The sequence below is a fragment of the Corvus hawaiiensis genome, chromosome 15, assembly GCF_020740725.1.
Source record: "Corvus hawaiiensis isolate bCorHaw1 chromosome 15, bCorHaw1.pri.cur, whole genome shotgun sequence".
NCBI classification, from domain to species: domain Eukaryota; kingdom Metazoa; phylum Chordata; class Aves; order Passeriformes; family Corvidae; genus Corvus; species Corvus hawaiiensis.
The window spans coordinates 10,736,296-10,762,634 of record NC_063227.1 but is presented as its reverse complement, the minus strand read 5'-3'; the positions used below and the strand labels follow the sequence as shown (position 1 = coordinate 10,762,634).

At 40.1% G+C, this 26,339-nt stretch overlaps 1 protein-coding gene across 6 annotated transcripts in view; it reads right to left on the bottom strand.

Moving 5' to 3' along the window:
* FSTL4 (follistatin like 4) overlaps positions 1-26,339 on the bottom strand; it is a 228,173-nt gene that overhangs the window by 19,856 nt on the left and 181,978 nt on the right. For 5 of the 6 annotated variants that reach the window (XM_048319875.1, XM_048319879.1, XM_048319877.1 and 2 more), the window contains 4 exons: positions 19,902-20,068; positions 8,817-8,937; positions 1,526-1,687; positions 368-502 (listed from right to left, as the gene is read on the bottom strand). In XM_048319875.1, the coding sequence (XP_048175832.1) occupies positions 368-502; positions 1,526-1,687; positions 8,817-8,937; positions 19,902-20,068 (585 nt within the window). The remainder of the gene's footprint in view (positions 1-367; positions 503-1,525; positions 1,688-8,816; positions 8,938-19,901; positions 20,069-26,339) is intronic. The other variant, XM_048319881.1, reaches the window with a different exon arrangement.

Here is a 26,339-nt window from a genome sequence, read left to right as displayed (position 1 = left end):
GTCTTCAAAAGAAGTCTTGCACAGAAATCAATGAGATTTATAAAATTTGACAAAATATTACATTTTGGATTCCCTGATATCTGAAACTATTGCCAATTTGTTACTCTAATAATGCTGTTACCCATCACACACCTGGTATACTTCTGGCACATGAAAGGCACCATCTTCCTGGACAAGATTTTACCTTGTCTGCATGATTCCTATCCCAAAAAGTGTCCAATCTTCTGATCAAAGTGCAGTCTGAACTGTCATTACCTTATGTAGGATCCAACTGACTGCATGCAATAGCCTGAACTATCAAATTACATGTATATCATTATATTCAAACACTATTTAAAGAAATAGATACATGGAAAATTGAGCTTACGGGTCTTTCTCGCTGAATCTTCGATGAAAAGGGAAGATATGTCCTCATCCACTCCCACCTCATTTTTAGCAATGCAGGTGTAGGCACCAGTGTCTTCATACCGAACACTACTGATATGAAGTTCACTTCCGTTTGCTGTAAGAGAGACACTCATAAAAAGTGCTCCTCACTGCTGCTAATTGCTTTCCCTGCCTTAGTTGTCTTCCAGTGCCATAGCTGCCCGGTGATGGCTCAACTGGGTGGTTCCACCCCACTGTGTTTCCCCCTATTTAACTAGAGGTTTTTGGGGAGTCTTATGGGAGCCGATGTCTTGTCCTTTCCATCAGCACGTACACACTCCACACCAGAAGAGAACAAAGAACAATCCCACGTCAAACAATAAATTACATTTCATTTATTTCTTATTCTTGTTAGAAAAAGGCTTTGGCTTTAGTGAAGAGAAATTAATTTCAATTTTGCAAACTGTTTTTCATCAGATCACCAAAACCTTCGCTTTAAAGGGGTCTCTCTACAGTTCTTCTTACTGTTTTGCTTTTTGCAGTGAGACCACTGCCTAAAACCTTTGGAACATATTGAGATATTGTATGTGACATGCAGGGATACCTGTGCTACCAACACAGGCTGAGGGCTACAATCCACCAAAGCCAGACTGGGGCATGTGTTGAGGATGGGGTTAATATTTTTACACAGAAAACTGCAAATAAATACTTTTGCCTTTTGCTGTGCCTGTTGCACCCTCATTTGAACATGGACCAAGAGGAATTAAGAGCCCGATTCCTTCAGCAGGGCTGAATGGCAGACTGATTCTCAGCTGACTTGCATCCAGTGTGGGCTTAGACCTGAACAAATAATTTAATAAATTTCTCTTCAAATAATCTGATGCATTTCTTTTCTGCTGTGCCGTACACAAGAAGCAAGGCAGTGAAGAAACAGGCAGGCTGTCTTTGAACAGAATGCCATTACCACTTACATCAATCAATAGTGCATTTCCTGGGAAATTCACAGGAGAAAGAGATAAAAGGGAAAAAAAGGGGTTTTATAACATGATTTCCAACAACTGTGGCTTAGCAAAGTACAAGAACTTCTGGTTTAAAGTGCAAAATAATCCTCCGTAATCCCTGTCTACAATACTTTAATTAATCAAAATTCTGTTCTTACCGAGGAGCGATAGTTGTTTGGATAGTTTTGGCATGATATCAATGCCGTTCTTTAGCCAGGTAATTCGGGGATTAGGGATGCCTTCAGCGTGACATTTCAGGCTTGCTGACACGCCCGGCTCCTGCGCTTGCGTTTCGGGGTAGACGCGGATCACTGGCGGCACTGTGGGAAACAAGGAATTGGGGACTTGAAACGCCCATGCCAGGGCTTGAGAGCTGCTGCTGTCCTGCAGTCCCACGAGGGGCTCTGAGCTGAGAACCAGCAAGATAAGCTCCGTCTGGCTATCAGTGCAAGCTACAAGAATGATTTCTCTACAGCTTGACTTTGGGGGCAGAAAACAGAAAACAGTAATTTTCCAAGCACTGGCATATGAGAGAAGGTGAGGATGCCACATCCATGCAAGTGTTCAAGGCCAGGTTGGACAGGGCTTGGAGCAACCTGGTCTAGTGGAAGGTGTCCCTGCCCATGGCAGGGGATTGGAATGAGACAGTGTCTAAGATTCTTTCCAACCCAAACCAATCTGTGATCCTGTAATTCTGTAACAGAAAAGAGTAAACTAATATACCAATGCCAGGGAGCAACCTTGAGATCCAATTTTGCATTTAGACTGTTCTTGCTTTCATTGAGTAATTAACTGAATTTAATAGTTGGATTAAGACCTAAGGTGGGTACTCACATATTTAAGAATTAAAGTATAAACTTCAGATCTTCACTGAATCTAGGAGGGAATTTGAGTTCTTGCCTACGAGAAGTAACTTAATATTCAGTATTTAACTGAATATCCATCAGGAAGTAGCCTGTGTATTCACTAGCTCTTATTCTGAACAAATGAACTGTTTATCAATTACTTCTTTTCACTGAGAGGTTTTCAAAACATGACTTACCTCGTTTCACGAAGGCCCTTCTGAACTATTTAATACACTCAATTGGCAGAACTACTAATTATATTACAATTTCAGAGATGTTAATTGATTTTCAATCATGTTGCCTTCACTGCTCAAACCAACAAGGCTTAATACCACCCATTAACTATTTCTTAACAATTTACTCATGTACTTTCAAAAATATTTGCAATATTGCAACATCAGTGAAAGATACCAGTGAGAGTTTTTCACCTCGAGGGAAAAATAAAAGGAAATGTGAGGATGTCTCATACTGTGGCTGATGGTATCTATATTTCACAATGAAGCAGCCAACTTTTGTACCAGATTAGGAGATTTTGGGATTCATGATGTAGCTGCCGAAAGCTGCACAGTTTTGTAAAACCATGGGCAGAGTCCAATGTGGATGTGATATGTGGGGAGCCCAACTTCTTCCCCAAGAAAAATGAATAACTGTTAGTGGCATTGGTGAAAGACAGGAAAATTTGTGGGTTGTGTTTGGCTTTAAGAAAGCCTGAATGATTTAACAATAAACTTCTGGAAATCACTGGCTTAAGGTATCTAACTCACTGCTCTGTTTTTATATAGTGCATCATTAGGCTCCATGATTATCAAAATTAAATTGTCTTAACAATTGCTTTAGAATAAAATGAAATCTGGGTTTGCAGCTTGTTATATGTCTATATATCCATGTGGGGATAGTTTAAATAAATGCATTCACTAGCATACACTGCCCATCTTTCTGTATCTATTTTTTTATGGGCCTTACCAGAGAGAGATGTATTTCACTTCTGTTTTCTGCACCAACTGCCAAGCGTGAACCAGGGCTGAGTTGTCAGCTTGGAATCAGCCATGACAGAAAGCCCTCAAGTCTACTCAAGGTTTATAGCTTTAAAAGCGAGAGATTGTTGAAGTGTAATCTGAGAGAAAATGCCTACAGCCAACTGCAGAGGGAAAAAAAGAGGGACTTCTAGTAAAGGAATGGCTTTGAACTGCACCTCTGCACTGGACCTGTGGGTTTAGCTCCCTGTCTTCTATTTCCTTGAGAAGAAAAGATGTTGTAAGGTGTAGGGCAGTGAAGGAAATATCATGCAAGAACTTTTTAATCAGGGGGTTACCAAAAAGACGAGGTTTGTTTTATTGAGTTTTCAATTTCTAAATAAAAGCATTTAGGAGCATTTTATCTTCTCTTTCCCCCATTACTGTTGGGTTTGCAGTTCCTCCTGACTTCAGGAGGTGCCAGATCAAGGGGAAGGCAAGCAGGGGAAGGGACCTGCTGCCAGAGATGCTGGCAGCTGTTGGAACCATCCCTGTTCTATTTAGGAGTCAGTGCCCCAGCAATTCAGCAGAATAAGACTGAGAGTCAGGAGCTCCTCATTTCATCAGTACCTTAGAAAATTAATTTAAATTTCTCTGAGTGTCTCCAGGGATGATAGGATAAAGGTAGTAATTTTTGTCTACTTTGACAGAATTTTATGAAGGTCCTGCACTCAATGCTTGTCTTACCTATGATTTGCTTGCTACTAGTAACATTTTTTGAATGAAATGATTTAGTAAGTGAGCTCCATTGAAAGCCTACATGATTTATTTAGAAAGACAGTGTGCCTCCTACAAATGTAGAGGAAGAAGATTTACAATATCCAAGGAGGTCTGATTCTCAAATCCTGGTGAAATCAACTGACTTGGCAGAGATCTCACATGGCCAAAGGCATCAGAGCAATTTTACTCCAAGCCAAGTGTCTTCTTCTCACCTGCCAGCTCTCAGAGACAGAGCCCATCCCAATCATCACCTATTTAATGCTCTCAAAAACATTATGGGTTGTTACTTACTTATTATTGTTTGCTTTAGGTTTTCCTGTTCATCTGGGCACCTGTGTCAGCGCTTCCCAGGATGGCCACGGCCATCAGCTCCCCAGAATCAGGGCACCTCTTCACCAAACAGACTGTACTTTCATCTCTCAGGTTTTTACCTCACACCTTGATAGTCTGCACATGAATAAACCACCTATTTTACCTTCAGGGCTGAAAACAGAATAGATTTATACTGCCAAAGGTAGCTCACAGGTCCTAGACACTGAATCAAGGCTCTGTATGAAAATTAACTTAAAATTATAGCAAGGTGTCTTTTCGAGAGTGATTAATAAGGAAACTGTTTGTTTTCACCTACAAAAAAGATGTGCTGCACCTCCATTCCTCCTCTCTTATCATTTTCCTTCTCCTTCTATTTTTAAACTTTTTATTTCTTCTCCCTTGTCTTACATAATACACTGCACAGGTAAATTATTGCATGCAAATGCTTTGTGATAACAGCAAACTGCAGAATGTATTTTTATTGTCCTTGCTACAAATTAATACATTCCAGGTAAGCACATTAAACTTGCACAGATTTCAGTTCCAGACTTTGGGATATATGGATTACCCTTTGCTTTTTCCCTTGGTGAATATATATCACTGCTAACCATTACTGTGTCTGCAGCCAAGGGCAATATAAAAACGCCATTATCTTAAGCAAAGTAGGAAAAAAAGGGCATTGAAACAAGCATGAGATTGGGTAGATTGCCTACTACTGCATACTGAGCAGCACCTCACTTGTGAGCAGACCAATTCATTACTATAAAACAGCTCAGGTGATAAAGCACACGATGAGCACAGATGGTGGCACCAAGGCCCAAAGACATTCATTGCTGCTGTAGGAGCTCTATATTCCAGGGTGTAGCAATAATTAACAGATTAATCATTTACTTGAGATGTTTTACTCTTTCCATTTATGATATGAAAGGAGTTTGCAGCATTTATGTTTTCTCCTGAAAAGCCACATTAACGAAACATCCATGTTTGTAACATCTTGCTTACTGGAAAATTTGTCTGATTGGACTCTTATAATTGGGCTGAGGATCAAACAGCTTTTTTAAAACTGTTTTCAAGGAATACAATATTCTGATTTATTCTGCTGTTTTCCTGAGTGCAAGGACCAAGGAAAATGATGCCCTACACTCAGCAGTCTCTTGATTTGCCAACTATCAATTTTCATAGTTGATTACTATTTTATGAGATCCTTTATCCTCAGCACCTCTTCTTTCCTCTTGAAAGTGATAAACTGCTTCCTCTCTACAGCTAGTGTATGCTGTACACATTTCCCAAGCAATATCCATACATGGGAGAGAACATAATTTTCCTACTGTTCTTGGCTTCTCCTGATCAAAGATACCAGAATGCAAGATGAACTTTTTGTTCTTAAACTGTTTAAATATTGCCTTTCAGCACTTTCTTTTCCTCCAAAGAAGATTTTAAGGGCAAGCTGTATAAATACACTGACTCAAATTTTACTAGTAACTGTGAGTCCTAAGACTGATGAACTCAACCAAACCTCTCACATCAAACAGGCTGCATTTCACATGTGCTTCATGCTTCTTGCCCAGATGTGAGCCAGCACGTCAGGGCATTCACCTGGTGATCTTCACATTTTCTGCCTAAGAGGATTCTCACCTCTGCTTGCCAAAATAAGCATCTGGATCTAACCATCTTATTTGGGATATCCTGAACCAGCTGGTACAAAGGGAAACACTGCATAGCATTCAGCAGTTGAGCGGTAGTAGAGCTCCAAATCTCAGAACCTTTTAATGTTGTGAATATTGGGCTGCAAACTTTCTATTTAAGCTTATATTTCCTTATTTTCTTTATTACCTAATCAATGTAAGAAGCTAGTGTCATGTTCTAAAAAGAGGCAAAGAAAAAAATAAAGAGCATCTAATATGTTGGATAAAAGCAGATTAAGAGAGCACATGTAAGTAGGATCAGATTCTTTTAAGAGCTGGACTGTTGTTTCTCAGTGGGAAAAGTAAAACAGGGCCCAGGTGGTACAAAAAAGGATCTTAGGATGCTGGAAGAGTTACTGCAGCTTTGAAAACACTGAATTAACTGAAGAACAGTCTAAAAATTAGAACCTGCTTGTACAGACACAGCAAGCTTGGGAAGAGTTAGGGATAAACCTGTTTACTTCCAGTTGGTTCTTCTTTCTCTGTTCTCTCCCAACAGACAAACTTGGGAGGTGTGAAAAGAAAAATTCTGATAATTTTCATAAAATAAAAACCCACCATGCTTTTGATGTTGAAAGTAGATCAGTGCCTCCCTAGAGGAGACAGGCAAGCAAATACACCCAAGTTCTGGCTGATTTGGTTCTGTCACATTCTCTTACCATTTTAGTCCAACACAGGAAAGCAACAAAACCCTCCCATGCTGACGATGGAGTTTTTAGTTTGATACAGACAGACAGAGAAAAGCCCCAGTGCTGAACAGAGCCCATCAACTACACTTAGATTCTCAGCATCTTAACTCAGTTTGGCTCAGTTTCTTCTCTCTACTCTTGTCAAGAAAAATTCCTCAATTTGTTCTTTCAGTTACTAAAACCCGAGGTTTCCTTGTGAAGGGCTCTGCCTTGGGAAACCCTCCAATGCATTTGAAGGCAAACAATGTTGTCCTCCCATCAGGGCTGTCACCCCTGCATCAGTTGCTGGAGGAAACTGTGCCACAGGCAGAAAAGGAGGAAATTTAGTGATGTGGGCAGCCAGCCAGCCACATCAAGAACTGCAAAAACCCAGCTTTGCAAAGCCTAATGGCTCACATGGGAATATCAGATGCTGTAAGACAAAGATTTCTAGACCCTGCAATGTTTTCTAGCAAGCCTGAGTTGATACCAGAATGCAAGGCATTTTATTCTGTATTTAGTGACTATATAACACATTAAAAAGCCCACATAGACAGTGGTTTTTGTATAACAGCATTTTTCTTTTAGTAAGAAAACCCCCATGCAGCTATGGTATGAAACTTCCACTTAAAAAGAAAATGTGGTCTTTCAACAACAAGTTAAATCTAAGTGGCAGGCGTGAGTGTGGAACAGATCTCCTCCTCCCCACACTCCATTCAGCTTTCCTCTCGTTCTGGTTTAAGTTTCAAAGCCTTTGGGCCCTCTAGTCTTAGTGATGATAAAGTCTATATTGTTGTCTGCCAACTAAACTCCATTCAGGCGTCATAATACATCACATAATAGACATAGGATTAAGTTGTTAGCTGGCTTTTCTTTCAACTGCCATTCATCAAACAAACAGCACTTTGAGGAAGGAAACCTATTTTCTCAGCTGCAGCATGCACAAAGTTATCCACACTGCTGAGATTTACAGTTTACTCTCTCAAAAGATGACAAATTATTATGGAGAGACATTAAGTCAGCTTTCATTCAGATCAACCAGATACTTCATGCTCTCCTTCAGGTACTCACTGTAGTGGGGGGGAGCACTTACACACGTCCAGCAGACCTGAGCTGCAGTCAAAACAAAACCTCATGTCAACCACAGCTCTTCTTAAAGTGCATAAATATCCCTCTTTACTCTTTTTCCTCTCGCTATTAACTTGTGTGTTAATTTTCAGCTCTTACCAGCTGAAAGCTCTCCTTTGTGCAGGTCTGCACACACCTAGAGAAAGGACTAAATATTAATTTTCTTTATAATACATATACTCTGTAATAAAGTAACTGAATTTTCCTTAAAAATAAATACTTTCATACCAGAGTACATCAGAATGTACCCAGAGTTAGTAATGGGTGACCCTGTCCCCTGTTCTGGAGACACTGCTGGGCATCATCAGCACATGTAAAAATGGGTCTAAAGTTGGAAAATGCTGGTTGCTGGTAGGGAGGTGGATATTCTGTGGGCTGGTCCCTTGATGAAATGCTGGCTTAATCTAATGTAATTTTAAACTAAATCTGACTGAGTGAGTTTGAGGTCAGGAGAAAGACAGTGAGCACCTGAATAGAAGTTCCACCAGGCACAAATGTGGTCCAGGGGACGGATGTGAACGAGAATGCTGGAATATGGACTGTGTGATTCTCTCATCTGTGAAATGGTTTCCCCTCATTTTGCAACCCAGTGAGCCAGTGTAAATAGCCCGCAGCAAACCAAGCTCAGTACAACCAGGTAATATTCTGGATATATAGCTGGGAGTTAGCTGGTTTTGGAAATACTGCCATATTTATTTAAATATCCTGGGCTATTTCACGCAACAGAAATGATTTTCGGGAAGAAGAAATTATTGAGGCAACACTTCTGTTGACGAAAGTAGCAATTACTTCAAGAGATGCTTGGAAACACTGCTCTTAACTCTATGGAAATGTCACTGACAGCTTGTTTTACAGTGAGGATACCTTCTGAAGCCCAGGTAATTATACACATGCCCCCTTGATACTTTTATTTTTGACTGCCTGTGTGACAGCGCGAGTGAGCGAACCCCGAGCTGCATTTGCTCTCGTGCACAGATAATTTGGGCTGTGACTTTACACATCTCTGTGTGAATGAGGTTAACACACAACTTTTCTTAGAAAACGTTTTCATGGAATGTCATATAGGCCATTTACTAACCATTCACCTGAAGGATGTGGGTCTGATACAGCTCTTCATAGCCATAGGCATGACAGGTGTAATTGCCCATGTGAATAGTTGTTACCTTGGTGATGTAGAGGGAATTGTCTTCTCCAAAATCCTGAATGGAACAAAAGACAGGAAAGGTGCCTTATTATTTAGTAACAATATTTTAAACACTACATGAATGGAGACTACCCGTTCAGTGGTTTTGATAGCAATGCATCCTGGGGACACAGCTTGAATTTTGAACAGTAGGTTATAAAGTTCATAAATCAACACGCAGGAAGAAAATGAGCAGCAATTTAAGAGTAAGGCAAAGTGACTCATCTGAGAATATGAACTTTTGTGCTCGTTGCTAACAAGGCGCTCTTTGCACATAAAAAAGATGGCCATTTCCAGCTGTTTCATTTATGGGGGAATTTAGTATCTACCTGTTAACCTCAGATGTGTAAAATGCTAACGTTTGGGTACGTTAAGGTTTCCTTTATCTGTGCTGGTTCTCAGAAAATCCACTGCAGCCTTGAGACTTGATAAGAAAGAACTGAAGCTCTTTGTCACTTAGACAATATCCTAGGCAGAAGACAAGGAAGAAGACAAAAAGCCTTTTCTCAAACAAACTTGTTTAGATCTGCAACTGCTTAACAAGTATCTGTCTTCATCCCCTTCATCTTCCTAGACTTGCTCTTGCATTGTTTCTATTTTTGATTACAGATGGGAAGGATTGAGTTAGTAGACACATTTTTGGCACTTTAGTAAGTTGTACAAGCACCCTGCTTAGGAATTTATTTCAATTAATTATTTATTTATTAATTTCAATATTTTTTTACCAGATTATAGTTAACAGAACTGCAGCAGTGATGGCTATATGAAGCAGCTTCTCTTATTACTCCACCAACATTTAGACTTTCTGCAGCTTCAGAGTGTTTGTGTTTCTATGCAAACTGTGGAGGATACATTTAAAAACAGTTCATGAGCTGAAAGAATGATTTTTCTGTAATCATCCCCACATGTCAAGTATGCTAAATTGAACTCTTTGAGTAATTTCACTGCAATATTACGGGAAAATTCAACTGAGTCAGGGTGGCACAAACCCAGTACGACAGGGTGAATGTTGGAGAGTCGTTCTGCTTATGAAAACACAGGACTCATTTTCAAAACTCCAGTGTGCAGCCAGAAGGGTGTGCAGGGGAAGCCCTTCCAGGAGGTCCTGCCTGCTGCCACCCTTGTGTCTGGGACATGCAGCAGTGTGTGTGGTGAGGAGTTGACAGCTCATTGCCTCCCCTGCCATGGCAGAACCCACCACGGGGGACAGACTGAACAGAAACATCACTTTGGTCTGCTGGCTCAGAGTCAAGAACTCCTGTCCTGATTTCTTTGTGCTGGAGGAAGGGAATCCACAAACAGAGCTTCTGACACTGCTCCTTCCCTGCTGCACCCATGGCAGCTCTGGCACTATAAGGAACCATCCACATCCACCTGCTGCTGCCAACCCCTGCCAGGTGCTCAGAGATTATAAGCATGAGTTGTTTGATCACTGGATGGGCTGACTTCTAACCCCCAGACCTTTTGGGCCTCCTTACATCTCACATTTCCTGCCTCTTCAGGATGCACGTGCTTTGCAGTTTGAACCTTCCTTTCCAGACACCACACTTTGAAAATTTTTTGAAGGAAGCTGCAATTCTGCAGCAGACGTGCACTGCCAGCTGGCACCCTTCAAGAGAAGTACAAAACAGCTCATCTCTTGCAGTACGGATTGATCTGGCACTACTTCTGTCAGCTCTTGAATCTTCTCCAAAATCTTCTGTCTGGCACTAAGAAGAGTCTTCATGCCTCATCTCTCAGTGGCAGGTCAGCATTGGCAGAGGGGAGAGAATTTTAAGAACTTGCCTAGTTTTTAGACATGCTTTAAGGCAGATTGAAAGTGAGCACTGAGAAATATGGAGTTTACTGATAGGGCGCAACCCTTCTCAGAGCACAGACGTTCACCTGAGAGGGTGCAGACATATCCACAATCATAACCTGGTTCTGCTGGCTGTGCTGCCCCAATGGGCAAATGTATGAACAATTAAAAAGAATCGGAGTAAATCCATAGATGATCTGAAATCCATTATCTATAATCAAAAGCATCTCAGATATTACTGTCACCTTGGTGTCAGGCATGTATACTATGGGATAAGTTGGTTAAGTTATCCATTACATTATTACAAATATCTACTCAAAAATCCCCATTTCAAGCATTTGCCTGTTTTCTGGTCAGTTAGATCTTTCCTGATGGAAAGCAAAGATGCATGAATAACTGCTAATAGAAAAGACACCAACCCTGTTCAAATGGTACTTGCATGAGATAGAGAAAATGCTTGCACTGGAGGGGACTTAATAACAGTTTTTGGAGGTTAAAAGAAACTAAAATTGAGTTTAGATCAATAAAAGCAGGATGGCTACTTTAATGGAATGATTTATAAGAAATTGTGGAAAAACAGGACAATATAATCTCTATTTAAGTATGTTGCTTCCTTTAAAATGTCAAAGAAAAATATTCTGAATGCTTGGTTTGTGCTCTCTAATTGTGTTTTTAAGGATGATCTGCTTTTTTCCAATGCATACAAATGTATTAATATAAGCAAAGACCCTTGCACAACCAAACAGATGCAACACTACTGTATTATTCACTTCCTTTCCAAATGTGTTTTTCTTGAAAAGAGGGGCTTATATTGGTAAAAGCAGTTTATGACTTTTAAAAACTATTTTCTGACTTCTAATGCTTAAAGAAAGTTATAAAAGATGATTTAGGTTAACACCATTATCACCCTGTTAAGCATAGAAGGGAATTATCAACCTGAATTAGAACCTGCACACACAGTAAATTCATATATAACTATAATATTATTAAAAGTGTTAGGTGTGGGAAGGAAAAAGTGATTGTGTCTTTAAATGTATGATACTGAACCTTTTGTTGCCAAAAAAAGTAGACTGAATTCTCCAACAAATTAATGACTTTCTGTGTTTATTGCAGCTCATGGTTTCTCCTTGTGTATCCCTGTGGATATAGTTAGTACATTAGGATTTCACTGTTACATTATATCTATGGATGCATTCTTATGCCCAAGCACTTTCTGTGTGTATTTCATAAGAGTTTATTTGGAAGTGCTGTAAAAACCCAAGCCCTGGAGCATTAGGAAATGATGAGTCTTTGATTCCTTAATAGCCTCTAACTTCACATCTTGCAGTCAGGAGTGCTGCGTTGCAGTTGGAACCTGTGAGATGTATTTGGGATGTGTCCCACTACCCCCCCGCACCCCCCCTCCACTGCACTGCCTTTGGGAGCTCTGAGGAGCTGCTCAGCTGCTCACAGGCCATTGCCCTGTGCTAACAGGGTGTGAGTGAGCACTGACAGCTGCTGGGCTGCATGCTCCAGTTTGCTGGGATGTGGATCGAGTGGGCAGAGGAAATGGGAAGAATTCACAATGGAAAAAAGCAGAGGAAACATTTTCACATATTTTGACTTAGTTCATATAGCTTTTGCTTGTTAAGCCAGTTCTCCAAGTCACCATGAACACGAAAGCAGTCAAAACAGAACAAAAACATCTATAAAACTGATGCAACATAATTCTTCTATCCCAGCTTTAAAACTGAGTATTTCAGGGCTGTCCAGGAGGCTCAGCAAGTGCTGCACACCCCAGGGAGCTGTTACTGCCCTACTCGACCCCAGTAATGCCCCACAGTGAATTGAAAAGTCATTTAAATGTACCATCCCATGAAGAAGAACAGGCAATCAGTAGAAAGGCAAAAAAAGCAAGTCCTGAGACACGGTTTTCCTCATTTACCACAGAAGGTGAATTACCACAGAATCATAGAAAGGTTTGGGTTAGAAGGGACCTGTAAGCTCATATGGTCCAATCCCCCCTGCCATTGGCAAGGACACCTTTCACCAGACCAGGTTGCTCCAAGCCCCATCCAACCTGGCCTTGAACACTTCCTGGGATGGGGTGTCTCTGGAATGGATGTGGGTGCTCAGGGATGGGGTGTCTCACCATTTTCTTGTGAAGAGGAAGAAAGAGAAGTGATGAAACTAGAGGGAGTACCCATCTAACCCCACAGAATCATGAGCCCTGCATCAAGACAGCCAGATAAGGGCAGGGTGTTCATCACCTCTACCTTATGAATTTCATTATAAAATAATTCTTCTAATAAAAAATTCAGAAAGCTATGCTTATAATTTCTCATAATTGATAAGGTCAACTAGTGGCAGCTGATAAATTGACTTCTCCAGCAGTTCATATCACCTTTTCTCTCCCTTTTTCAAATAAAAAGCTCTCTGCCCGTCAGGAGCTTCTTTCATGTCTTGCACTTACTCTTCAACCAAAGGATTGATTAAATGACCTCAGAATATGTTTTAACTTTTCAAGATTAAAAAAATGCACCACCCTGCATTTTACATTGATAACAGCTTGGTAATCTATAAAATATATATATAAAAAAAGTTGCTCTAAAAAAATAACAAAGCAGATCCTAGAAAATGGATATATACCTTTTTTTTTTGGTATAGTATTTACTTTCCTTTCCATCACTACTGATTACCCAAGGCATTGGTCTCTCCAAACACAAGATTTTTCATATTTATTTATCCCATTCCCATTCTAATGCATTCCCTGGTCATGCACTCTGCCGCGGTTCAGAGACACTGCGCTCAGAGATGTGTAAAACGTTGCATATTGCTTGTAAATCTTGTTCACATTCTGTCTCAAGTGAATTCCAACATGTGATTGTAACACTACAAATCTCCTGCTCTGACACCTAGGAAGGAGCTGGCAGAGAGAAGCCACATTAACCCTGGGTGCTGAGCTGGCTGTGATGCCACAGGGTGCAGGGCACTGCCACCCACCTTTTGCCTGTTTCAGATGCATTTTCATGAAGCTTTCTAACGTGCCTTGGGGTTGTTCCAACATTTAAAACCCTTTAAATTTTTGTCAGTTTCTTGGTTTTCAGGAAGTTTGAAGAGGAATGAGCATAGACGCTTATTATTTGTTAGGTTAAGTTCCAGTTGCTTGAGAAAAAATCACAAACTTGACTTAAAACTACAAATAGGAAGAAGAAACAGAAAAGTTAATCCCAGTGACATGAAGCCAGAGATTCCTCACATCCCCAGCTCTCAGGGAGGGCACACTGGCACCAGTCACCCCACAGTATGACACTATGAGGTACACACTCCTTGGACCAAGCCATTTAATCCCAGTGATTTTAAACCATCCAAGTTAGATACTGAATGCTCCTAATAAATACTGGGGGGGAGCACCAAAGACAGTTGATACCTCCCACCATGATGGTTTAAAAGTGTTCATAGCAGAAATAATGGCAGAGGGAATGAAGTTCCCTGAGTGGTTCTTCTCCTGGGAGATTTGCTTTCCAAATACTATTACTACACCTATTACTAATAATAATTCACTTAATTTTTAACCCCTTCCATTTCAGCCCTTTCCCAAGCCCAGGCAAGCTGGAGACCTTCTCCATGTGGTTTCAGTGCCTACTGATGAAACTAGTCCTGGCAAAGGGGCTTGCTGGTGTCACAGGTTTTCCACTAGAATCCCATAATAGTTTGGCTTGGAAGGACCTTAAAGCACATTTCATTCCAACCTCCTGCCATGAGCAGGGTCACCTGCCACTAGACCACGTTGCTCCAAGCCCCATCCAACCTGGCCTTGAACACTTCCAGATGAAGAAAAACACCATCCTGATCTCACAATCACCAGGAAAGCAACTAAGATGTATTAACTAGTTCAGACTAAAAAAGCTTGCCTGATCCTCAGTGTCCTAGAAATCTCTCTCTGATAATGTTTACAGGATTTTAAAATGAAATGTACCCAAGCATTTAATGAGATTATTATTATGCAAAATCTACAATAATGGCTATCACTTTGGAAATGAGTTCTCCTCACTAATCAAATGTCTCTGATCTTTTTTACAATATATTCATGCGTGATTCATATAAAAATAATAAAAACTAAATTAATCATGGGTCCTTAAATCACTTTCTTTGATGCTTTTAATAATTCATTTCTAGAGACCAGCTGAGAACTTATGCTTCATTAATATTGTTTGTTCTTGGTTTTACATATCACTTTAGTCATTTACAAGGAGAGAAATTCAGCCTTAAGCAAATGCCAGAATGCTATTGCAAATACAGCCTGATGGGGTATTAATTTATCTTTTCTTGTTTTTCTGCTCAAAGAATTTAACACAACATAAGACTGATGGAGAGTCAAAAAAAGTTTTTGCCTTGCACATATGGAATGAACTTTTTATATAGTTGTGTAATTACAATACATGTGAAAAATGTGTGAGATTTATATCCTGAGAAACTCAGAGATAACATGACAAGGAGAATTAATAGTAGGTGCATTCCTCTAAAAATACAAGTGGATACAATTTCTGTAATCTTCATTATGACAAAATGTGAGACTATATATTCAGAATATACTGTCAGTAGTAATTTTGCACTTAACCTCTATTTTAGAGCCTATAAAAACCTTAAGAAACTATAAGCAATTTCTTAAACTTTGATTTGAAAGAGAAAAAACTTGGTTCTAAATATGCAACTTTTTGTACCTTGCTCCCATCACTGCATCACTGCAGTATCTAGGACGGCCCAGGGTTTGATCATTTTAATGGCCCAAATTCTATTAGCAGGGAATTAATGGGGATATTCACACATGATCTTTTTATTATTTAACAGAGAATCTACATTAAAAACATCAACATGAAAATATTGCCTTCATACAGACTGTTTTAATGAGAAAACTAATCCCAGTGACTTGCACTTTAAAGGTTGGCTGTTTGCTGTGGGTTTCAAATACTATACATGTAAAATGGACATTTTCATGAATATACATGAAATGTGTATCAAGGCAGGTAGGCACAGCTCTTGTAAGGGCCATGAGATGTACATGGAGGTGATTTCCCAGGTGGATGTGGAATACCAGAAATCAAGGTCTGGAGTTCCGTGCCTGTCCCTGGGTGGGATGTTTTGAGAGAGCAAGGCCACGCCATCCTACCTGACATCAGCAGAAATGAAGAACTCTGTCTTTACGCAATTGGTTACGTAAAGCCTATTTTTGAACTAATGATCCGATGCCAGTGTGAGTTAAAGTGTACAGATTAAAATGAAATGAGTAATGAAAGACACTAAAGAGCTTATGCTATAGCTACCTGCATTACACTTGGTAATTCACCAAATTCTTATCTACCTCTACACCATATTTGTTTTCTTATGGTAATCTTCTCTTTCATCATGCTTCTGAAGGAACAAATTATATTTATAAATTTTACATTTACACATGTTTCTCTGGAAATAATGTCAAGTCATGTGAAACACTACCCTATAAATATTATATACATTTGACTCCGTGAGGAGTTTATTTTATTTTCAAATTGAGGAATGCTTTCCTAATCACATACTTGAGAAAACATATCGCTTGTCCCTAGGAGGCAAAAGTATATTATTTTGAAAGATGACACATTTTTACCACTTCACTTTTGTAGTCAGAAATCAATTTATAGCTATAACAATTTTATCAGTTTCAGCTACATTATAGTTATTTTCTGCATGAGAAAAGTTGATGTGACTTTAATAAAGTGGAACTGCAAAGGGACTTCTAATGGATAAATAATATGGATGGGTAATTTATGGAGAAATAATATTTTTATGCTAAAAGCAATCTTAAATGTTTGCAAGAGAAATTGTTTAATTACATGTACCATTAGGATGGCTCTTTTGCAATAGCTACGTGACAACTCATTAACAGAGCTCCCACAGACAGGACAAGACAAATTATTACTAGTTGTTTATGAAAGCTTCTGATTAAGAGAGCAATGAAAAATTATAAATATTTTGTTGCCAATCAAGATATCACATAAAAATGATTTAACTAATGCAGTTAAACAACTAGGCTTTATAGTAATCTTCAATCTTTCAGTTCTATGCACATTTGGTATTATCTAGGTTTTTGTTGATTGTCTGTCACTCCCAGTATTACCCTGGAATAGAGGTTACCTTCTCAGATCACATTTGTCATGAATCTGGAGAGAATAAAGCAACAAAGGACACTTCAGTAGTAGCCTTTCCTGTGCTGCTTTCACACTTAGTTGGCATGATTCTGTTTTTTTCAGACTTGAGCTTCTAATTTCATCTGACTTCCTGAATTAGCATTTAGAAGAGAAAGAGTTTAATTGAAATATAATACCAGGATTTTTCCAAGTGTGTGACTATCCTGTAGTTCTGTATGTGATTACCATTGTGTCAAGAGCAGGGAGGATTTTCTTGAAGTTAAAAAGGTACAATTAATCTCCTGTTGCACTTCCAATTAGCCAAATTGCCAACCTTATTGTGAAAAGTAGAAATGCAATCGAGTTTCTGCTTGAGGCGTACTAAAGGAAAACTGAAGTAATTTAATTAACTGCCTTCAAGTACATTAAGAAGCACACTGCCTTTACTTTCTGCTGTCAATGCCTTTAAATAGATTATTGTTTTATGTGAGTTTCTGTACCCATGTAAGGCTGAAGCTTTGAACTGTCTGCTGCCACCCCCTGACCTGAGCTGTTAGGTGTTTAAGAAAAGACCACGATTAATAGAGGGATGGAGCACCTCTGCTATGAAGAAAGGCTGAGAGAATTGGGATTCTTCAGCCTGAAAAACAGAAGGATTAAAGGTGACCTAATTGTGTCCTTCCAGTACCTGAAGGGAACCTACAAGAAAGGTGGAGAGGGACTTTTAACAAGGGCATGTAGTGACAGAACAGTGGGGAATGATTAAGAGAGAGTAGGATTAGATTAGATATTAGGAAAAAAATCTCTGTGAGGGTGGTGAGGCACTGACACGGCTCCCATAAAAGCTGTGGATGCCCCATTCCTGAAAGGTGGAATGGACACTGGACAAGGCTGCATGAAGTTTTTTGCATCCTGGTCTAGAGGAAGGTGTCCCTGCCCATGGCAGGGGGGTTGGAATGAGATGAGTTTTAAGGTCCCTTCCAACCCAGACCATGATAAATAAAAGGCTGGATTTAGCAGCTGAAGGACTGTCCTTGCTGCCACCAAGTGCTTCAGACATGCAAGTGCCCATCCTCAGTAGCCAGAAGAGTAGACATGCCTGAGGTCAAGCATCCTACATAACGCCCACCACAGAAGAGGAAAACCAAAAAATGGCAATCCCCAAATTGTGCCTCCTCAAGCAACCAGACCAGAATACAGATGGCAGTGTATATACAGAACATAAAAAAATTTACACAGTTTAATTAAAGATGAAAAAGGTGTGGAGGTTTCATTAGACTAAAAAAAGTTGATGTTCACTAGTAGTAGGTGTTATATGACAAGGCGATAGAGGTCATGAACTGGTATGTGACACATTAAAATTGAGGCATAAATCTTGTTTTTTCTCCTTGTAACAATCTCAGAGTGCTCTTTTGATATAGTTTCTCAGTGGTATACTAGTTGAAACAGATCAAAAAAAGATTTTTTTTCCTGCTGTATTACACTCCATGGGGGTGTTCAATCATTCAGGAACCAGTCAGCTCATGCGCAAAGACATAACCCTGCCTCTTAACACAGAATCACCAATAAGAAACAGAATTACTTGTAAGCAAACCAGAAATCCACTTGGGCCAGTGCTAAATTATGTGAGGAATTGGCATTTCAGTCTGAAAACATATTCAACATTCTGTTTAAAATAGTAGGAGTTGCAAATGAACCATCAGAGCCAAGTGTTATCAGTCCTTCAATAATGTGCTTCTACTTTGATTCTTGGACTGTCATTTTGCGTCCAGTTCACACAGGAACTTTAATTCTTTAAGATTAATGTCATCATAACCAAAATTTCATAAATGTAAGGTAAATACCTGGAATTTTCATTATTTTTATTTATTTTTTCAACAAATCCTAAGACTGCTCTTGAGCCTCCAGAGGCTCTGCTGCATTTCCATGTCAAGCTCGAAGCAGTGACAAGAAATACAAAATATTTTAAAAGGGTAATACTTGCTGTGATGAAAAGAAAAAGATGTTTAGAAGGTTTTAATTACTGAGTTTGTGCACACAGTAATTACCTATACATGGTGCACATGATTTTCCTGCTAAGGAGGAGTCAACAAATAAAGTACTGAGATGCTGTGTGTATTTCTGTCCCATGTGCTGTAATTTTCATATTTTACTGCAGAATAATAAACCAAAGATTTTTCCCATTTCAGCAATCCTGGATACACAACAATTTAGGGAGCTATAGTATTGACTGTAACAACTCTGAACTGAGTGGTTATCAAATTAACAAGATCTGAAAAAAATATAAATCAACTCTTACCGTAGTGTAATTAAAATAAAACCTGATTTACCATGTACTTTAATGCAAAGAGAAATGAAATACAGACCATATTTTTTGTACACTACTTTGCACTCTCTCAGTAATTAAATGTTATTAAATAAATAAGTTTATATCATCATTCAGGTATTGTCTTTACTATCAACTATGAGTCACAGATCAGACCAGCACTGTGACTTAAAAGAGATTCATCTTTCTTCCTGCGAGGGCATTGCCACACCTTGCCGAATAATTCCATTTTTAAACTGCTTGTCAGAAATAACAGCCAAGGAATGAGAGAAGAGAATTGGCTCAAAGGCAAGTGAAACAGGAGGATCGGAGATAAAAATGGATTATTTGGTTTAGAGAAAGGAGAGATTCATTGCCAACCATAAATGTTTTGTTTCATGTTCTTGATGAACTTGTTTTGTTGTACTGGGAAAGACACCCCTGAGGAGTGAATGGTCTGCAGAGCTGTTTTCCCCTGAGTTTCGATGTCTCTGGCCCACAGGTTGCACCAATGAAAGGAGCATAATTTCATATATTCCAAGTACTCCTGCTCTCCTCTGCATGCACGTTGCTTTGCTTTTATTCCTGAGACATATTCACACATAATCTAAATAGCACACCATCTTCCACTTTCCATAATAATAAGATAAAAGTTGCACCCTTATATCTGCCATCAGTTAAATGAGGTCATACTCAATGCCCCGATCAGACAATAACAGGAGTGGCTCAGGACGTACGTTGATGTCCTCCAGGTCGAGGAAGTTGAGGATGACGCCGTTGCGTTTCCAAACAATGGGAGGCTGCAGCGCCCCACGGATGCTGCAGGTCAGGACGGCGCTGAGGCCAACGGTGATGGTGGTCACAGTGACCCTCTGGTCCTCTGGCAGGCTCAGCCGAACCACCTCTGCAAAAGGCAAAATAACAGGGATAACATCAAATACCACAAAGGGAAGCTATTCCTCTTCTCCCCTCTCTGCCTTCCTTTCTCATTTCAGGAGTAACTTTGGAGGATTTTGGCAAGGAGATGGGGTACCTATGCTGTACAAAAAAACCCCATAAACAGTAAAGCCAAGTAAGAGACAAATTGAATCTGTCTCAATCAAACTCGCTGCATCCATTTCCTGATGCATCTTAGCTGTGGCATGAGGGCACTAAGACGGTTCGCTGGCCAGCCTGGCTGCAGTAGTTTATACAAAGCAGTCAGTAACAGGAGGACAAGCAAAGGCTCTCTGGCTTGAGGTCATCTGGGCTTGTTTCTCTAGAACACTCCTGCCAAAGTCCTTTGAAAAGGTACAAGAATAGGTCTGTTCCTTGAAAAAGAAGAATTAAGGTCAGACTGCTGCCACTGAAATGTAGATAAAACCAGTTTTTAAATTGCCCAAACACTGGAAGTCACCAAGCATGAAAACTTGTTTACCAAACACAGTCACATATGGCACCTGAGATACAGATGTCCTAAAAAATAAATGCTTTCTAATATTTTATTTAAATAAAAACCCCAGTTATTTTGACTTACATGTGCCACACAAAAGAAACTCCTGAGGCAGGAGACCTTACTGAAAACCTTACCACTCTGAAACAACACTATGTCACATAGTTTCCTTCTGGCCAACACCACCAGATGTGGCTGCATCTTTTGCCATGTGTGGCCACACAGAAAGGTCAGATGTGATACCAAAACTACCCTGGGTGCAGATTGCCATTATGGAGTATTTTGGCAGCAGTGAGACAGTGACTGGGCAATCAGGCCACATTGTCCAAGCTCTTGTAGCCACAGCTTTGTAATTCACATGATGGTTTTTGCTTCATCTCATTCCCAAGCTCTGCAATAAGAAAACTATATTGCATATAAATGATGAAAATTCAAGGTAATGGCCCATTGAGAGGAATGGGGAGTGTTCACAGCTGGTGTTACTTTGCTTCAGCCAATTCCAAAACCTGGGCTGGGGAATGAAATAACCTCTCCCAGCACCAAGGCTCCTCCTTCCTCATGTCCACTGGCAATAACAGCAGTAAAACATAGATCAAAGAGACAGACACTACCTCACCCAAGGCCATGTGCTTTGGGAAGAACCACTTCAAGCAGTGCTGACACCATAAAACCACACATGGGGTTTAGGTTACTCCCATCAACTAGTAAAGTTACTCTTCATCCTGTCCACTTACCTCACAACTCTGTCCTTACACCCCATACAAGTTCTGAATGTTACATACATGGAACAAAAATGAAAAAAACTCCAGTATCGACATTTGCAAGCACAATTTTCCATCTCTTCACATATTGTCCAATTGAAAAATTGTTTTAACATCTCTTGAGTAGCAAACCTCTTAAATCTGTCACTAAAATATTCAGTCTACTTCAGCAGCCTTGGGCAGCCTGGACAGACTCAGGGCTCTGGCATAGCAACTGATCCTGAAGAATTAGTGCAAAACCTGCTTGTGAAAATGTACTCCAACAGTTCTGTACCCCTTCTCTTCTGCTTCTTCCACCTAAGTGAGAAGCTAATGTGTCACAAAGTATATTCACTACTGTGGATCTGAGCCTGACTTTGGGCTGCAAGGTCCATATAGCATTGCTGTGTCTGCCAGCAGTGAGCATTTCTCCCACTCAAAATTCCCAGTGCTATTTCAGGAAGAGTACAAGCTCTTTTAAATAAAAAGTAACTATAGTTCTGATAGATGGTTGATGAAAATTAGGAATGTTTGACCAACATGGTGCTACTATTTGTGTTATGGTGGCTCCCAGTGGCATTACATGAGAAGACTGACACAGTCTGACCATCAAACCTTAAAAATCAAAAGGGGAGATGAGGGAATATTGGGAAGGAGAACATTACCCTGATCAAGATCACTGAGCAGGTTAGCAGCTAAGCCAGGAAGACTAAATCACACTGCCTTCAGGTACCTGCTGGAAGAGATCAGGGATGTGGCAACGCAGGGGCAGAGGCCCATAGGAATAGAGATGTCCCAGGGAACCACTGAATGGTTTGGGTTGGAAGGGACATTAATGACTATCTTGTTGCAACCTCCCTGTCATGGGCAGGGACACCTTTCACCAGACCAGGCCGCACCAAGCCTCATCCAACCTGGCCTTGAACACTTCAGGGATGAAGAGTCCATCCCACCACCCTCATCCAGCTGCCTGAAGCATGTAAACAGCACATAGGGGCTAGTAATGTAGTTATTTTCTACATAATGAAGAGCTTCTTTTAATGAAAAAAATATTTGCAGTGCACTTGACAGGACAAAGAACTGATAATTACAATAATTTGTAGCATGCAGTAGGGCTAATGAGGACATCTCTTCTTTAGGAGAAATGAAATAGAGGGCCACTCATACAAGAGAATTGTTTTTTTAATCTTACTGCTGTTTTCCTTAATTCCCTCTACTGTTTTTCATGGTGCCTTGAGTTCCCTGGCTCATACTGGGCTCCCATAAGCTCCTTCTTCAGCAATGTTTTTTCAGTGCTCTCTTGCAGTGTAATTTAAGGCTTCCTGCCCATCTTCCAAACAACTGCTAAAAAGGCTTTGGCTTTTCCTTTTTAGAAGCACAATAATGAAAAATACATTAACTTCTAATTAAGAAGACACCTTGCACAACTGCCATTCTTGGATGAACCATACGATGGCAAGAGATGAGTTTTTTATGTTAAAGCATGTAATTAGCACAGACCACTTTTACAATACAAATGCACTCCTTTTTAGATTATTTCTATGGAGTATATTTGAGAGCATCTTATTACCAGTACATTTGAGGGACTCTTATTAACATCTAAAAGCCTTTCTACTAATACAGAATTATTTTGTATGGTTTCAGTTATTGCTTTATTGTTTTCAATAGAAAAGATTTCCTTATACAAGCAGGTGTATTGGGGAGGAAACAGGATTCCCTAAGATGATGTGAGGCCTGAGCTTTTTAAAAATCTTTAAAAAAACCCAGAATCTTGTATTAAGTTATAGAGTTTAGACACACTGCTGCTATTGGTTTAGGTGTAAAAATTATTCAAGTCACCATAATGATTTTGTGTAGAGCTTCTAGATTAAGTATTGAACACTGTTCATTTTCTTTTTAAAAATCTTTAGGAAATAAAAGGATTTTTACCATGGGTATAAAACTGTACAGAACAAATAGGGCAGTATTCAAAGGGTGCTCATTTGCAGAACACAAGCTGGAATAGAATTTGATCCTAAAATCAAGCAATGTTATGTTCATTTGGAAACTCTGCAGGATGATGCATACAAACCATTTTTCTACATTCCATGGATTCGACCAGTATCAGTCCTTGCTGACCATAGTTATCAAGTTGTGTCAAACCTGATACTCTTCTCTGGGATTTCAGCTGAAGCTTATTCCAGCTGAAAATACTAAGTTCCTGCCAACTATTTTGCCATCAGAGAGAGATGGTATCATCAGAGAATGGGATGCTATCATTTTTCATTCAACTTTTAATGGTTCCAGACGGGGGTAAAGCCTTTGCAATGATCCTCTTTAAGAAGGAATTGGTGTAAGCATGTGCCTATGCATCAGAGGACCAGAAGTAATCCCTGATCACACAGATGAAAGACACCAAATGTGGAACAAAATTAAGGTCAATGAAAGGCAACCAAGACACCACAAACTCTCCATTGGTGATGGCAGCAGCTCAGTGCCTGAACACTGTGGTTCAGGAATTAGGACAGTGCCACCTTCAGACCCATCTGCCTCATTCAGGAGGGTGAGGGATCCCTCCCTGTGTGCCAGGGGTTAGTGCCAAGGGGTTATTCTGCAGAGGGATCACTCTTGTCCTGCCTCTCCCACCTTTCCTGCCTGGTACGATATTCAGCCTGAAGCACTGAGCACCTCTGGTGACTCAGCTGTCACCATCCTGATGTTCTTACATTAAATTTCTTGCAATACCAGGTCCCACGGTGACACGCGAGAATGTGAAGTCTTAATAATTCCTTTTCTTGTGAAAAAATATAAAGATACTGCTGAACATTTTCCTCTGTCCCTTCCCTTCTCCAATGTTATTTAAGGTGCTAAGCTGGAGTTACACAGCAGCTTCACAAGCTCTGCATACTAATGCAGCAGGTATTACCTGTTGTGCTGGTTTATCACAGAAATCTTTTTCTCTGCTGTCATTTGCAGCCCACCAAAGGCAATCATAATTTCACAACGAAGACATGTGTAATTGAGGTCATTACAGGGAGCAACCTGGAATGAACATCTATGGAGAAAACTTCATTGACATAGCACCGCATGGAGATAATTTACATAGCGATGTTGGACACCTGCCTTTGCTCGTGCTGCACTACCTACAGAAACAGATTTCACACTTTAAATAGTGGTTAATATTATTAATTATATCTCTTCCCTTAAATCTAAAGAAAATACATATTTTAATGTGTTGTTGCCACCTTTAATCATTATTACAGTTGTTCATGGCTATCTTGCCTTGCTGAAACAGTGTTGGGGTCCCTCCCCCCGCCGTGTAGCCCTGGGAGAGGGGCCCTGAGGGCACAGACACGGGGCTTCCCTGCCCCTGCTCAGCCTCGTTCCCGTTGGTTGGTTTGTGTTCCCTGCGCGGGCAGAAGGACCCTTGGTCCCGTGACTGGAACAGTTCCTCGGCAGAGCTCCGGCCATGCGGCTGGAGAAATAAACATCTCTGAAACATCTAGCAAGAATCTGTCTGTCCATATATATTTCCTTTCCACGGGACTCCTGGGGGTTTGGTATATGTATGTTGCAGGATCCCCACTGCAACAAAACAGAGTATTGTAGAATTAAAGAATGGTTTGGGTTGGAAGGGACCTGAAAGATCATCCTCACTCCAATCCCTTGCTGTGGTCAGGGACACCTTCTGCTAGACCAGGTTGCTCAGTGCCCCATCCAGTCTGGTCTGGAACATTTCCAGGGATGGGACATCCACAGCTTCTGTGGGAATCCTATGGCAGGGCCTCGCCATCCTCACAGGGGAGAATTTCCACATAACATTTAATCTACTCTGGTTATTTAATCTACTCTGTCACTTAGATCCTGCTTATGAGACAAGGCAATACTTTTTTAATCCTGTAACTCATCCTCAGAAGGGAGACAATGAACCAAAACATACCCTTGTTTGATGTTCAATAGAAGAACGACTTTCAAAGAAAGTCTCCAGCACTGATTCTTCCCCAAATTATTGCAGAGAGACCTGTTGTTTGTGAACTGAAGCATGGGTAACACAGCTCTAAATACATCGTGTTTCTCCAGCAATAGTTCAAGTCAGGGTTGATTTAATAGGATGGAAACTTTAGTGTCTACTTAATTCCCCAAGTCCTGCAGCTGTGTTTATGCACTGCATTACATTAGTAAAATCTGTTTACTGCCTTGTGGCCATGAAGGTCAGTGGTGATTTTACCATTTGTTTCAACAGATAAAAGAGTTCTCTAGCTGAACACATTCTCAGGTGAGGAGCTAACTGAATCAAGAAAATAAAAACAATTAATAGAACACAGTTAAAAACAGGATATACCTTTTATAATTACCCTTTTCCCCAATAATTTTGATGAGATGTATCTGGCTTTACATAGAGTTTGGAGAAATTTTAGACCCTCTTAAAGCTGAGCCAACTGCAGCTAATTGATTTTAAAATGACCGTGTTATACGTGAGATGTATTTCTAAACATGCAATTGAAGGTGAAGTTTGGCCAGCCACGGAGGGACTCTGGTGATACTGCTGGGGACACACTGGGATGGGATGTCATCTGGTTAATCACAGCAGGGAGAGGCTAAAAGCAAGGAAGGGTGGTTCGCACTGGGTCTGAATCTGTAAAACACTGTATAATGTGCTTAAAAATTACTCATATTAGGATTTGATTTATTTTCTACCCTACTTTATAGAAAAAATAAATTAATTAATAACAACCTCAGTACACAAAACAGCCTGGGTTTGCATGCCTTTGCAAACCTCTCCCACCGCCTGTTTTTAGGACTATCTGCAGAAGAAACATTGCCATGACATCACATTTTGCTGGTTATTAAGGTTCAGTAAGTTGGTCTTACCTAGACACATTTGCCATCTTCTCACCTGCCCTGAGTCAGGTGGAAGGATTATCCATCACCCAGCCAAAAAAACTCCATTTTCTGAACGCCAACTTAGAATTAGAGGAAAGCCAGTCATGCTACTAAAATTGTTTATGTTATTAATTAGTGAC